The 14,315-nt window shown below is 55.2% G+C and overlaps 5 protein-coding genes and 1 non-coding gene across 6 annotated transcripts; 4 read left to right on the top strand and 2 right to left on the bottom strand.

The window, feature by feature from the left end:
• Window positions 1-29: 29 nt before the first annotated feature.
• Window positions 30-2,319, bottom strand: BO86DRAFT_391385 (uncharacterized protein). Its single transcript, XM_025672578.1, has one exon. It carries the CDS (start codon window positions 2,279-2,281, stop codon window positions 77-79), a length of 2,205 nt encoding a protein of 734 aa, XP_025524828.1. The 5' UTR covers window positions 2,282-2,319; the 3' UTR covers window positions 30-76.
• Window positions 2,320-3,075: 756 nt separating this feature from the next.
• BO86DRAFT_391383 (chitin synthase export chaperone) lies at window positions 3,076-4,999 on the top strand. The gene is made up of 3 exons (XM_025672577.1): window positions 3,076-3,656; window positions 3,738-4,309; window positions 4,364-4,999. The coding sequence occupies exons 1-3, from the start codon at window positions 3,419-3,421 to the stop codon at window positions 4,547-4,549; spliced, it is 996 nt and encodes a 331-aa protein (XP_025524827.1). The 5' UTR covers window positions 3,076-3,418; the 3' UTR covers window positions 4,550-4,999.
• A 1,671-nt stretch (window positions 5,000-6,670) lies between these two features.
• BO86DRAFT_278975 (glycosyltransferase family 32 protein) lies at window positions 6,671-7,465 on the top strand (the record flags this gene model as incomplete). Its single annotated transcript, XM_025667306.1, has 1 exon — window positions 6,671-7,465. A coding segment is annotated over one exon (795 nt), but the record flags the coding sequence as incomplete, so codon positions are not given.
• A 306-nt stretch (window positions 7,466-7,771) lies between these two features.
• BO86DRAFT_449980 (putative ABC transporter) lies at window positions 7,772-10,237 on the top strand. Its single transcript, XM_025676765.1, has 2 exons — window positions 7,772-8,554; window positions 8,620-10,237. The coding sequence occupies exons 1-2, from the start codon at window positions 7,831-7,833 to the stop codon at window positions 10,134-10,136; spliced, it is 2,241 nt and encodes a 746-aa protein (XP_025524825.1). The 5' UTR covers window positions 7,772-7,830; the 3' UTR covers window positions 10,137-10,237.
• A 293-nt stretch (window positions 10,238-10,530) lies between these two features.
• BO86DRAFT_458124 (putative rhamnosidase B) lies at window positions 10,531-12,996 on the top strand (the record flags this gene model as incomplete). Its single annotated transcript, XM_025677268.1, has 2 exons — window positions 10,531-10,914; window positions 10,993-12,996. 2 exons carry the CDS (start codon window positions 10,531-10,533, stop codon window positions 12,994-12,996), a joined length of 2,388 nt encoding a protein of 795 aa, XP_025524824.1.
• A 540-nt stretch (window positions 12,997-13,536) lies between these two features.
• On the bottom strand, window positions 13,537-13,608 carry BO86DRAFT_t227. Its single transcript has one exon. It is a non-coding gene; the product is annotated as a tRNA-Glu (tRNA).
• Window positions 13,609-14,315: the final 707 nt, after the last annotated feature.

The following is a 14,315-nucleotide window of genomic DNA, read 5'->3' as shown; positions in this document are numbered from 1 at the left end:
CATCTAGGCCAGCATGATCCAGCAGCCCAGATCTAACCACTTTGCCTATATACCACCCCTTGCTTACCTTGACATTTCAGCCCAATATCCCCGCATTAATATCCGCAAATCTAGCCGCACCATACCGCATGATCTGCACGATCTCGCGCTCGTCAAAGTGGCTCTTGCGCAACACCCGCAGGAGCTCCAGGGGCACCTCATTGGAGTCCATCCAGAGCGAGGCCGGATTCTGCGCCGCGTAGTACCGGCTGAGCGCGATGTAGACCAAAGCGCAGAACCCTCCGGCGTAGCCCAGCCGCCGCAGCCAGGGGCGCTGCTTCGGCGGATCGAAGTCGATGGCGCCGCCGAACTTCCGGAAGTCGCGCGGCTCGTGGGGCTGGAGAACGTACTCGGACTCGGACGGGTCGGCGGCTTTATGGACCTCGGCCTCCTTCCGGTAGTCTTGGTCGGCGGACAGCTTCGTCCATTCCTTGGCGGTGGTGGGGAAGCTGCTGCGGAGCATGGTGGGCTTGTGCTTGGGCGGGAGGTAGCTGGGGCCGACGAACCGGGTCTTCTCGCGGGGGAGGACCTTGGTCGGCGCTGTGGACGCCTGCTCGGTTGGCTGCTTGACGGAGATGACCCGCGCCTCGGGGACCAGGGGCGGCGGCGGTAACGCCGGCGCTTGCGACTGCTGCAACCGGCTCTGGAGCTGGTTGAAGTTGACGGCCGAGGCATCCTTCAGGTACCAGACGACTTTCTCGAGGAGCTCCTCGATCGTCGGCGTGCGCTGCATCTCCGTCGTCATCGCGGTCTGGATGACCACCAGGAACTGCTCGAGCGCCGTCTCCGGGGTGATCTCGTCGAGGTAGGTCCGCGAGACGTTCATGTCGTCCAGCATCTTCGTGATGGCCATGAACCCGCTGTCCGGCGCCTGGGACGGCCACTCGAAGTCGAACTCCAAGTCGCCCATGCGCATGCGCTTGAGGTGGTCGCCCATCTCCAGAATAGGGTCCGGCGCCATGGCTTCGCCTTCCAGACTGAAGTCCGCGAACCCCCGTTTGCGCAATCTCGCCTCGAATCGGGGCTCGGTTGGGGTCGGTGGCAGGTAGAGCGGCACCCGGGGCTCTTCCACCCACACGCTGGAGCCCTGATCCACCAGCATGTTCTCCCGGGGTTGGTTCCAGAGCTGGGCAACCATGCTCTGGGGGATCTCCCGCTTCTTCCGCTTCTTCCTCTCATCTGGGGTCTCCTCCTCTTCCCCGCGCCACCATCTCTTCCCAGTCCGGGGGTCGTTATGCGGATCCGCGGACAAATCTGCCATGTCATGATCGTAGGCTGTATCGTAGCCGTGGGATCTTTTGGCGTAGTTGGTAAAGGCCGCTAATTTCTGGCTGAATCCCTCCAGGAGGTGACTTCGGTTCGATTCATCCAGGACATCAACCATCTCGTCGTCTTGTTGGCTATTTCTTTTGCTGTCATTCTTTTTGTTCTTGTTCTGTATCTCTTCCTTCGACTTGCCCTTCGCAACCAGGTATAGGGCGTCGTCCTGGGCAGATGCCATTCGAACTGCACGGCGGAGCTTCTCATTGAGACACGAGTTCTCCTCCTCCAACTTGTCGTTCAGCGATTCGACGCTTTCGTCACTAGAGCTGCTTCTCTGCAAACTTTGGTGCAGTTCTTTTTTCGCCTCTCCTACTTCCTTGCTGTACCGGACAAGCTGGTTCTGCAAGTCCTTCAAGCTCTTGTTGCGATGCTTAGCATTTTGGCCCATCTGCCGACACCTCTCCCGGGCCTCATTGAACAGCTCTTCCTGCCTCGCAGTTCTCACTTTCAGGTTGGCGTTCTCTCTTTTCGACTTGATGAAGTTCTTCTCGTGCCGTTTGCCTCTTTTGTTGCTCGCCTGGAGCTCCTGGCGCAACGCCTGTTCTTTGCGGCTCCATTGCTTCTCCGTCTCGGTCAGGGCCTTCGTCAGCGCAAGCAGCTGGTCCTTGAGTTGGGTGTTCTCCGTGTCGAGATTAACCGCCTTCTGCTCGGCATGGGTCAGCTGCGTCTTGTTGTGGTCGAGGGTCTGGTAGAACCACTCCGCCTTGACTTCGGGCGACTCATTCCTGTCGCGGAGATGGTCGAGGACCTCCTTGTCCTGCTGGAGTTCGTGCAAAGAGAGACGGTTGTTGTTGTTGTTGTTGCGATTGTTATTATTGCGATTATTATTGTTGTTATTATTATTGTTGTTGTTGCGGTTGCTGTTGTTGCTATTATTGGTGCGGTTGTGATTGCGGTTGTTGTTGTTGTAGTTCGACATTTTGAAGTCTTCTTCTGATTTTGCTCACTGGTTAGTCAATCTTTCGGGGCGTTCGTGGAGAGAGGAATGGTTTAGTATATTATTTGGTGCCTCACGAGTCACAGACTTCGGGGTCTTCAGAATGGAAAAGTAGAAATATTCGTCTGAAGTATATTGTTCCGATCAATTGTGCGGTATTGGATCATGACAGACTCTCAAGGTAGTCAAGGACTGGGGAAAGATGCGAATGTTTGTTACTTATATTATTCGGCCCTTTGTCCATGGCTGCCGAAACATATCGGAGGACGTCAGGTACTCGGGGTTGAGCTTCAATTGTGCAGGTCAGATCGAAGCAGATTTCCGCAAACAATCTTCCACCTGGTATCGTCTCCCAGGACCTGCCGTGGCCAGAAAGAGTGCTTATTATCTGAGCATGAATGATCTGGTTGACGGCCACAATGGCATTGTCGCGGTTGTTCTTTCACTGATACAACCAAGGACACAATCAGGCTTGGTCTGATTCTTCCGTTTGTCTCCATTGTTTTGAGCTAAACAAAGCTCGCAGTCAGTAGATAGAGAGTAAATGCAGCTGGACGGAGTTGCTCCCCAATTTCTTGCATGTATTGTGAGTTGAGTACTTGATAAGACAAATGAAGGTACACAAAAGCATGAGATGCGGGATGCCTCAGGCGCTGCTGGCGGGTATCTCCGCGATCACGTGCTGTGTGTCTGGAACCCTCCACACTATTCCTAAAATAGCAGCACATCCTTTTTTTCCACCACCCCGTGATACGCTGCGCTATCGCAATCCAGACGGGGAAATGAGGGTCTCCGCCTCATCTTCCCACTCTCCCTGAACCCCTCGTGTGTGCGTCCCCGTCCATCTGTTCCCGACAAGGGTCTTCACGATTCATTTTACATTCGTTTTTAAGATCTTCTTCCTGCTGCCTTTTCTTCCCACTTCCCAGCGGTGTGGCATCTTCGAGGCGCTGCCCGGTAATAGGAGCAGCGACGCCAACTCTTTGTCACCTGTTGTTGTGGAGACCGGGTCAGAGGCCCGCCCATCTTATTTACCTTGCAAGGAACCTTTTCTGACCAGGCGATCGCCCGTGACATCCTCCTCCCCGCTTCTTGTTCAAGGAACTTTTCGAAGACAAAATGGGGTTCGGCGACTTCGACTCAATCTGTGAGAAGGCACCATTGCCTCTGTGCTCCTTGGTGGGCCCGCCATCCTCGATATCCGGCTTAACGGGCATTATTCCCAACTGCTATGCACGCAACATCGAACTGGCCAACACTATCATTTTCGAGGGCGCCGCTTCGTTCGTCCATATCATCGCCCTTGGTATGACGGTGATCATGATTTTGCACATTCGTTCGAAGTTCACTGCTGTTGGTATGGTCTTGCCATCGCTGTCGGATATTCCCTCTGTCGCATAGTGGGATTTCGCTAACGAAGAGCCATGATGGCATACAGGCCGCAAGGAAATTCTGACCTTTTTCTACATCTACCTGCTCTTGACTATGTGTTCTTTGATCCTGGATGCAGGCGTGACACCCCCAGGAAGTAGCTCGTTTCCTTACTTTACTGCTGTACAAAACGGCTTGGCCTCGGCACTTTGTACCTCGTTGCTTATCAACGGCTTCGTGGGATTCCAGCTCTATGAAGATGGCACCACTCTATCTGTCTGGCTCGTGCGACTCAGTTCGGCCGCCATGTTCGTCGTCTCCTTCCTTGTCTCCCTCGCTACCTTCAAGTCGTGGGGCAGCCTCGGCCCTACAAACACCATCGGCATGTTTGTTGTGCTGTACCTTGTGAATGCCATCTTCATCGTGATTTACCTGGTCATGCAGCTACTGCTTGTCCTCAACACCCTCGAGGACCGCTGGCCGTTGGGCCATATCGCTTTCGGTCTTGTGGTTTTCATCTGTGGGCAGGTCCTTCTTTATGCGTTCAGCGATGCGATTTGCGATAACGTGCAGCATTATATGGACGGACTCTTCTTCGCAACGCTGTGTAATCTGTTAGCGGTCATGATGGTGTACAAGGTAAGCACATGCTATCTCTATGTGACAGACTGGATCTCTAACGGCGGTATCCAGTTCTGGGACTATATCACGAAAGAGGACCTCGAGTTCTCTGTGGGAATCAAGCCCAACACATGGGAGGTTAAGGAGCTCCTTCCCGAAGAGGATCGCCGGCAGACGATCTACGCCGATGCGGATTCGGAATATGCGGGGAGCATGTACCATCACCGAGCGTCAACCTATCACGGCCACAATTATTAATTCGCCAAGCGTGTTGGACTCTAGCATCTAGTTGGAATTCAACACGGTCTCCGGCACTTCTTATTCATTCATTCCATCTTCAAACGGCCCCTTTTCTCGGCACACCGGGGGCCGAGTTGATGGGGGCGACTCCGAGCCTTATCCCTCCTCCATCTGAATCTCAAGGCCTATGCGCAACGCTTTGCTAGCTCTCTTGAACCCTGCTCGGCTAAGTGGGCAATTGCGATCAATTGACGGTCTTTTTGTATAATCCATGTGTAGGCGCTTGGGGGACCTTCTTTCTGATGATCTGTTTGCGTTGTTTGCGTTGGGGGCCATCGTGCCTCCCACCCTGCCTGCTTGCTTGCTATATGCCCAAATATTTCAACGAGGGCTTATTCTGTGATCTACGGGTACACATCTTGAGTACCACATACAGTACATACATACATAATTCATGGTTTATCATCCGCACATGCGAACTTTATGTTGATATACGGTCGGTAGCTTCTGGTTTCCGGTGACTAAAAATAGCCGCCCATTCAACATTGCCGCTCTGCAAGGGCCGAGGACTGTCCAGACCGCAGTACGTGGGCACTACGAGTAAGTCAGTAAGACCGGCTAAACCAAATTCTCCACGGCACGCACAGCAGCAATCAGTCTAGGAGAAATAAAAATACGAAGTCACATTCGCTGAACCCACGGAACGCATGGAACCCACTGTGAGCCAATGCGACAAGATCCGGAACCGGCTCAGACCCTTTTTCCTTTTTTCCATTTGCTTTTCCTTTTCCTCCTTTTCCTTCTTAGCGCCACTAGTCTAGCCTCAGGCCAACCTGACCGGCTGGCGTGCCAAAATGGTCAGACCCCGTCCGTCCGTCCGTCCGTCCGTCATGCTCCATCCATCAAATGCTTAGCATGTCAGAGATCGAACAGGGTCCCTCAACCCTGATTTGGACTTCGATCAACTCTCGTCTCAATCCCCATCTGCCCATCTGCTCATCCGCCCATCCAGGGTGCTCTGTCTTCATTCTTCACCGACAATGGCGCCAAGTGAAAGAAAAAGGTTCCAATGTTCCAACGGATCTGCCCATCGGATCGAGCAGCAATTTGCTTTGAGACCCATGAGGATCCACTCTGGTGGAAATCAAGAAATACCACCCTACCTATACGGTACTCAGCACCCCAACAGGTAAGACAGGCCCATCTCAGGAAGCAAATCTTGCCGACTTGGAACGACTAGCCCGCAATCGCTTTCCCACTTGTCGCCCGCTTTCACCCAAACCGCCCCCAGCATTGTCCAGCCAGCCCCTATCAGGAAATGGGCGAGGCAAATCCAATTTACGCTACAGCGAACCTAAGCACAATGTATTCGAGTAGATTAAAGGAGAAAGGGGATTAGCCCGACCCTTCGACCCAGTCGAACCCTGGGTGAATCCATTAATCTTACTACATATGCAGTCATGTCCGAATGAAAGATAACTATAGGTTGTCGCCCTCGCTCTCTCCTCTCGTCGTCACTTACTCACTTCTCCCCCCCCCTCCCCATATCCTTTTGGGATGAACCTCATCCCATTCCACCTTATCCTCTAATCTTCCTTCAGCCCATTTCTTTGCTTGTGTTGAAACCTTCGCTCGCTTTGCTTTCTTGTCTATCTATCTATCGGTCAATGAACCGTGAAGTCAGTCTTTACCATCTATTCTTATGACACCACCAACCAACGCTCTGCCACAATTACCCGACGAGACCTCTTCTCGCTACTGCTACTGCTTCAAACCGCACGCCTCGAAAAGGATTGAGCCAACTCACTATATAATACAAGTCCAGTACCAAAGCAATAATCGATCATAATGATCCTCTCGCTCAGTCGCCCGGTCACTCTGGCCCTTTCGACACTTCTCCTCCTCAACTTCTATCTCTTCCACCGTGTACTCCACCAGCCGGTGGTCACTAGTGCATTCGCCGTCAATACAACCCCGGCCCAGCAGCAGCAACGAGAGCAACAAGAACCGGACCAGCAACAACAGGGCTTCTTATCACCTACTCCTACTCCGTCATCCGAACCAACTAGCGCCACTGAACCCACCTGGACCACACTCCCGATCTCAGCAGCGACCCCAACCCCAACCCCAACCCCAACCTCAACTCCAACCGCCTTTCCTCTGAAGCTGTGGCAAAAGTCGGGGCCCAAAGGCGTTTCTCCGGACATCCAGAGCTATATCCAATCGTGGCATGCGCTCAACCCGTCCCTCCGCCACGAGATCCTTTCCGACGACAGTGCCCTCGCTTACGTCGAAGAGACCTTCCGAGACGAGTGGCCCGAGGTGGCAGATCTCTACCAGCAGATCCAGGTCCCGATCATCCGCGCCGATCTCCTTCGCTTGTTGATTCTCTATGCCGATGGGGGCATCTGGAGCGACTTGGATGTCACTTGCGAAGCACCTATCGCGGAGTGGATCCCCGACGTATTTGTCAAGGATGATGGCAACATCTGGGTGAAGGAGCAGGTCAACGTGGTAGTCGGACTGGAATTTGACGGATGGCAGTTCGCCAGTTGGACAATGATGGCCAAACCCAGGCTGAATCACTTTGAGGCGGCGATCGAGTATGTGATGCACCAAATGGAGGGGATCGCACAATCGCACAATGTGTCGCTCTCTGGGGTGACGATGGAAATGATTCCCGACGTTGTGGACGCGAGTGGTCCGCAGGCCATCACCGTGGCGCTACTCCGGAGTCTCTCGCATACGCTGCGCGAGACGGTGGACCGGTCAAATATCACCAACTTGCATGAGCCGAGGCTGCTTGGGGACGTGCTGGTTTTGCCGCAGGCGGCATATGCAGCACTGCAGGGCGGGTACCCCGAGGACCAGGGACCCTACCTGGTCTCGCATCATTATGCGGGTTCTTGGAAGAATGTCCAGGGAGGTGAACAACGGCGCTAGCCCGCATTCACCTTCGATTCTGGTCTTTTATCTTCCTCTTTACTCTTGGTTAATTTCTATGTATATATTGAAATCACATATTGTTTCTTTCTCTTAAAAACACGGAAATCATTCTCTCTATTTCACGAGTTAGAGTTACCTAACGTCCTGTGATATCTGAGTGGCAGCACAGACCAATTCTAAGCGTTGTGGCCTGAGGCATGAAGGTGATGAGTTAGCACACGTGATGTCACGTGAATACGGCAGATCCCCCTCCCTGCCGAAACCGGGCGAAGTACGGCGAAATCCAACGATGCGCCCAGATCGACTGGACTTTGCTTGAATTCCAGCATTGTTACTTTGATACGTGCACCGTCATGCTCCGGCGGGCCTGCAGGATAAGGCCTCTCCGGTCAGTACCGCTCTCGCATTCGATCATCCGCTTCTCATCCTCTCTCTCTCCGCCGCTGATCTCTATTAAGAACACGACCTTTTACAAGACTGCTCCCACCCCTCAAGACAAAGCCCGAGGCATAAACCCGACCGTGTTCAAAGAGGTCGATTTCACCCTGCCGAGCGAGGCTTTAGAGGAGGATAATTTCGAAATTCAGACCTGGGCCGTTGTCGGGCGCTCTGACAGGACTCAGTTCCTCGAAATCCTTGCCGGCAAGTACATACCTGACCCCCCCAACGGCCGGAGTTACCCGTACCTTCTCACCGATGAGATCGCCCAGCGCAATCCCCGAGCGCGATACCCAGACAATGCGATCAGATACCTGGGGTTTAGCGGAGAAGGCTCCGCAGCCAATGGGGGCACGCGGGGCGCCTATCTGAGTGCTCGGTATGAGAGTTTGCGGGAGGAGACGGACTGGACGGTGCGCCAATTTCTCCGCGGCCAGACCTCGTTGAACCCGCTCCCGGAGGAGCAAGGTGGTACCATTGATGACGAGGAGTTGCTCGCCCGGGTCATCAAGGATCTGCGGCTAGCTGAGCTTCTGGACATGCCGGTGGCCAACTTGAGCAACGGTCAAATGCGACGAGCCCGGGTCGCCAAAGCCCTGCTGAAGAAACCGGAAGTGCTACTTCTTGACGATCCTTTCAGTAAGTCCTCTTCCTGGCCCATGATGTCCAGCGCCGGATCACTCACTGATTCAAACCGCTTCTAGTGGGCCTGGATCCTGAATCCCTCGCAAGAATGTCGGAACTCCTCCGCCGCCTCGCCCGCAAGGCAGAACCCCGGTTGATTCTCTCATTCCGTCCACAAGACCCGTTGCCAGACTGGATCAGTCATGTTGTCATACTCGGCGACAACCAAGGCGTGATATACGCGGGGCGTCGAGCACATGCCCATCAATTGGCCAATGTATGGGCACATTTCGCCCAATCTCGCCGCTTCGGCTTGTCACAAATCCTTGCCAATCCACCGTATGAGGCAGATGTCCTGGACGGCTACAACAGGATACAGAGGAACACCGAAGGAAGCTACGTTAGATCTACTCAGAAAGCGGCAACGACCATGACCCGGGAATACATGCACGAGTTTTTAAGGGGGTTTTCACCATCTTCTCTGTCCGAAAGCTCCGCGCCAGCCAAGCCCCATCCGCTCCGAGGTGGCGAACCCTTGATCGAAATGGAAGGGGTTCGCGTGCAGTATGGAGACAAGGCCGTTCTGGGCAATTGGTCACAGTCTGTTGACGGCGAATTGAAAGAGGGTCTCCACTGGACGGTGCGTCGCGGCCAGCGCTGGATTATCCTCGGTGCCAACGGATCCGGCAAGACGACACTCCTCTCGCTCATCACCTCCGACCACCCTCAGACATATGCGCTTCCCATCCGTCTTTTCGGCCGCTCCCGTCTGCCTGAAGAAGGCAAACCGGGCATCTCCATCTTTGAACTTCAGCGGCGCATTGGTCACTCCTCGCCCGAAGTCCAGGCTTTCTTTCCCCATCAACTAACCCTGCGGGAAGTTATCGAATCCGGCTTTGCTGAGACCTTCTTGTCGCGGCCGAAGATGGACTACGAGCGCGATCTGGACGTGGAGGCCATCCTGGAGTATTTCAAGCCTGAGATCGGCGCTGCCCTAGCGCTCCCGCGCAATCTCCCAGGTCGCAAAAGGGGGGTCATTACGCAAGCCACTGGCAAGATGTTCCCGTTGCACGATGCTTACCACTTCAGAAAGGTGTTCAGTCCCCCTGGCGCTGAGTTGGAATGGGCCGACATGACTACGTATGGGCAGTTACCGCCCGATATCCAGAGGCTTGCTCTTTTCCTGCGCGCTTTGGTTCATCGACCTGATATCGTCATCCTCGATGAGGCGTTCTCCGGAATGAGCACCGGTCTACGTGACAAGTGCATTGACTTCCTTGAAAACGGGCTTGGCCCGGAGTCTCGCTTCGGCGGTCTCTCCGATGAGCAGGCCCTCATCATGATCAGCCATGTCCGTCAGGAGATCCCGGAGAGCGTGCGCTACTACATGCGTCTGCCGTCGGAAGAACAGGAGGGCACCTTCCGCTTCGGCCCGCTCCAGCCGCAGAGCTCCTTGAATAACCCCAAGGTTTGGAACATGCTGTGGGCGCCGCCGGAGGCTTATGTCAAGAGGACCAACCCAGCTGATCCGGCGGAGGTCCCGGAGGGGGAGGCGGTACGGGAGGACTACAATCGGTACGATTGGCGATCTGTCTAGAAGCCTTTGTATAAAAACCACATCGGGCGAGTTAGTGGATTGGTTGGATTTAGCGGTTGCTTAGATGTATTATTACGCCTGATATAGAATGCAAAATACACAACATGAAGATAGATCTCAGCCTCTCACCACGTTCAGTCTTCTGTCTAGTAAACTAACCCAGTATGTACCGAGTATGTATGTACCCCGCCAGTTGAGCGCTGACGAGAGAGCCGGAATAGCCGAGTGCGGGGGGGAATCATCAATCATCCGGGGTAATGGTTGACCGAGCGGGTTATCCGAGCTCCCCACGGCTGTTGCTTAAATCCATCCTTGTCAACTCCCACCACTCGCTCACAATGATATATAAAACCTCTGCGGTGCAACACCAGCAGCCACACCAGCAGCCACAGCAATGACAAGCACGGATTGGGCCCTGTCCGCCCCATGGATCTGGGTCCCGCACTACCTGGAAGAGGACAACCAGCCCGGCCGATACTTTCTTTTCCGCAAAACCTTCCAATGGCCGGGCACCGCTCGCAATGACCACGACTGCCTCGTGCACGTCTCCGCCGACAGTCGATATCGCCTGTTCGTCAACGGGCGCAGCGTCAGCTTCGGGCCCTGCAAATCGCATCCCGGCAAGTGGTACTACGAGACGGTGGACATTCGTCCGTACCTCGTCGCCGGCGCGAACGTAGTCAGTGCCCGGGTCCTGCGCTACTCGAGTATCGTGGCCGGCTCGTCCTCGATCGTCAGCTCGCCGTTGCCGGGGTTTATGCTCTCTTCGGCCAGGGAGGTGGGTTGGTTGCTGTGCGGGGGCTCCATTGCCCGCGTTGCTTTTTCACAAGAACAGTGTGCTGATGTGAGTCTATAGGATCTTCCAATCTCCAGCGATGTGTCGTGGAAATGCTGGGAGCAGAAATCCGTGCAGGTCATCCCGCACGCGGGGTGGAATTTCCTGCTCGGGCCGCCGTTCATGGCGAACAATGAGCGGGTCGAGGAGGATCCGGCCCTGCGTGGTTGGCACGACGCTGGATACGATGACTCCGCATGGGAGTCTGCTGTCGTGCAGTCGAACGCGGTCAAAATGATGCCCATCGTGAGCCATTGGCAGCTTAGCCCGCGGCCGATCCCTCCTCTGCCGGAGATACCGTGCAGGTTCGACGGAGTCGCCAAGTCTTCCGGGGCAATTGCAGCGGAGGACTGGGAAGCGCTATTATCTGCTGGTCAGCCTGTCGTCGTCCCGGCAGGTGAGAGCGTAACGGTTGACTTGAGCGTGGACAGCCTCATGACTGCTTTCATCAACCTGGCGTTCAGTGGAGGGTCAGGCGCACGTCTGACAGTGTTGTATGCGGAGTGCTACGAGAAGGACCTCGGGGTGGATACCGCTCCTTTCCCCATGCCACGAACCAAAGCCAACCGCGCGGACGTCAGCGGTCGTCTTTACGGGCCGAGGGACTATTACACCGTCACGGCGGGCCAGGGGACGCACTCCTTCGAGCCATTCTGGTTCCGCTGTTTTCGCTACGTGCAGATCAAGATCACCACGACCGACCAACCGTTAACCCTGAGCCGGATCTCCCTGCGCGAGACATCGTACCCGCTGGAAATCAAGACGAAGATCCAAGCCGGGGACGAACTTACCAAGATCTGGGACATAAGCCTCCACACCCTCAAGAACTGCCGCCATGAGACCTTCGAGGATTGCCCCTTCTACGAGCAGAACCAGTTCGCATCCGACTCGCGGCTGCAGATGCTCTTCGGCTACCAGCTCTCGCCGGACGACTGCCTAGCCCGCAAGACCATGGAGGAGTTCCACGCCAGCCGCACCGCCGACGGCCTCATCATCGCGCAATACCCCACGGGGCTCCCGCTCAAACAGATCCCACAGTTCTCCCTCTACTTCATCCTGATGGTGCACGACCACATGCGGTACTTCGGCGACCCGACCCTCGTGCGCCGGTATTTGGGGACGGTCGACAGCATCCTGGACCACTTCTCGCAGCGCCTCGACCGCCGGGGGCTCGTCGGGCAATTCGCGCCGAACACTTGGCCCTTCATCGACTGGGTCAAAGAATGGCTCGTGCCCGGCCAGATCTTCCAGTCGTGCATGCCGCCCGCCTACCACCCCCGCAGCGCCGGCGCAGCGACCATCAACAGCCTCCTATACGCGATGGCCCTCCTGCACGCGGCGGACCTGTGCACCTTCGCGGCCCGCCCCGACACCGCCGCGGAATACCGGGCGCGCGCCGCGGCCCTCCGCGCCGCTGTGAACCAGCACTGTCTCGGCCGGAGGGACGGGCTGTACACGGACGGCCCCGGGGTGGAGGAGTACAGCCAGCACACGCAGATCTTCGCCATTCTGTCGGAGACCATCACGGGGCCGGACGCCGCGAGCCTCATGCGCCGGTGCGTCGAGGACACGGCTCTTCCGCAGTGCTCCTACGCGATGAAGTTCTACGTCTTCCGCGCCGCTGAGAAGGCCGGCGTCTACGCGGACGTGTTCCACCGCCTCCTCGCGCCGTGGCGCGCCATGATGGCGGAGAATTTGACGACCTGGGCGGAGGACGATGTCAATGCCCGCAGTGATTGTCATGGCTGGAGTGCTTGTCCCGTCAATGAGCTGGTGACGCAGGTGTTCGGCGTGACGCCGGTGACGCCGGGGGTTAAGGGAGTGCGGGTCCGGATCGAGCCGCGCAGGGAGCTGGTGGCGCAGGCGGAGGGGTGGTTGTGGACGCCGGCTGGGGAGGTGAGGGTGAACTGGGAGAGGGATGGGCCGGTGGAGGTGGAGGCGAGGGCGCAGGTTACGGTTGAGGTTGTTGCGGGGGGCAGAACGGCGGTTGTTGAGTTGGTGCCGGGGACGGTGTTTAGGGTTTAGGGAGGAGTCCCGCCTGAAAGTTGCGGCGGCGGTGTGGGAGTGTTTGGCTTGGTGATTACTATAGACATTGTAGATTTCGTTATGATATACATATACACTGATTTGGACCGTTGTTGTACTGTATATTAGGGTCAGGGTTGCATGTACCACGGCATGATAGCCTCCATCGCGCACCTGCAGACTCCGTACTGTCCCAGAGTCTCTAGAATATCTCAGCAAGCAGCACCATTCATTTGGATAAAGAATATCAAGTTCTACCAAGTCTAAGATCCTCACCTCAGCCAATGCCCAAACCCATCAACATACTCGACAGGTAGATCACAGACGCAGTGCCAGCCAAATGACATGGCACGCAGCCCCCAACACGCCAACCACACAAAAGAGGATCCCACGACCACGGGCCGCAAGCAGCTACCAACAATGCTGCATCACTCCCCCAAAACTTGAATCCCCAGACCCCCATAGGATTCGATCTAATCTTGACTACATCGTCAACACCAAACGAAAGCTGGAGCAAAAAAGAAGACCCCAAAAAGCGTACTCCGATAGGGGGAATCGAACCCCCGGCTGCCGTGTGAGAGACGGCGATGTTAGCCACTACACCATATCGGATGGTTGTGAGAGATGGCTGAATTGTTGGCCACAAATGGAAGAGATATGGTTCTGTGCGTGGACTGTGAAGAAGGGGTTGGTTTCTTGGCTCAGTGTGTGTGTGCATTGGGTGGTTGATTGTATGGGTTGGGTTGGATTCTACGCAATAACATATTATACTGTATTGTCATGATGATTGAGCTGGGAGGTGGTATGGTAAGGGGGGGCGGCAGTGTGGTTTTGGTGGTAGTTGTGGGAAGTAAAGATGGAAGATGGAATTGGTTGACTCGAGAATAAGGACATACTCCTTATACGAAGGGACAGCCAGGCTACCTCGGGGTATTGCTGGGTGTAAGGTGTTCAACAAGAATAGATCTGCCTTTATTGAAACAACGTTGATTCATGCTAGGCTGATCTGTAATGCAAGCGGTAGATCTCCTTCAATGTTCTTCCAGGATCGCACTGCATTGTATACAACCCAGAGCCCAATGTTAAGCCATGTCCCGCAAATATCATCAATACAGAGTCCACATTACAATACACCACCACTCTGACCTTACCAAGACCAATACACACACATACATACACATTATCTGACTCATACAAAACATACAAGACAACAAACCCACCGCAAGCCCCACCCGTAACCAAAACTAGCCCAAACGTCCTCCCCAAATACCCACCAAGAAACAAAAGCCACTGCCCACAATACCACGCACGCACACATC

This window comes from Aspergillus japonicus (genome assembly GCF_003184785.1).
Source record: "Aspergillus japonicus CBS 114.51 unplaced genomic scaffold BO86scaffold_51, whole genome shotgun sequence".
Lineage (NCBI taxonomy): Eukaryota > Fungi > Ascomycota > Eurotiomycetes > Eurotiales > Aspergillaceae > Aspergillus > Aspergillus japonicus.
This window is presented reverse-complemented; position numbering and strand designations above follow the sequence as displayed.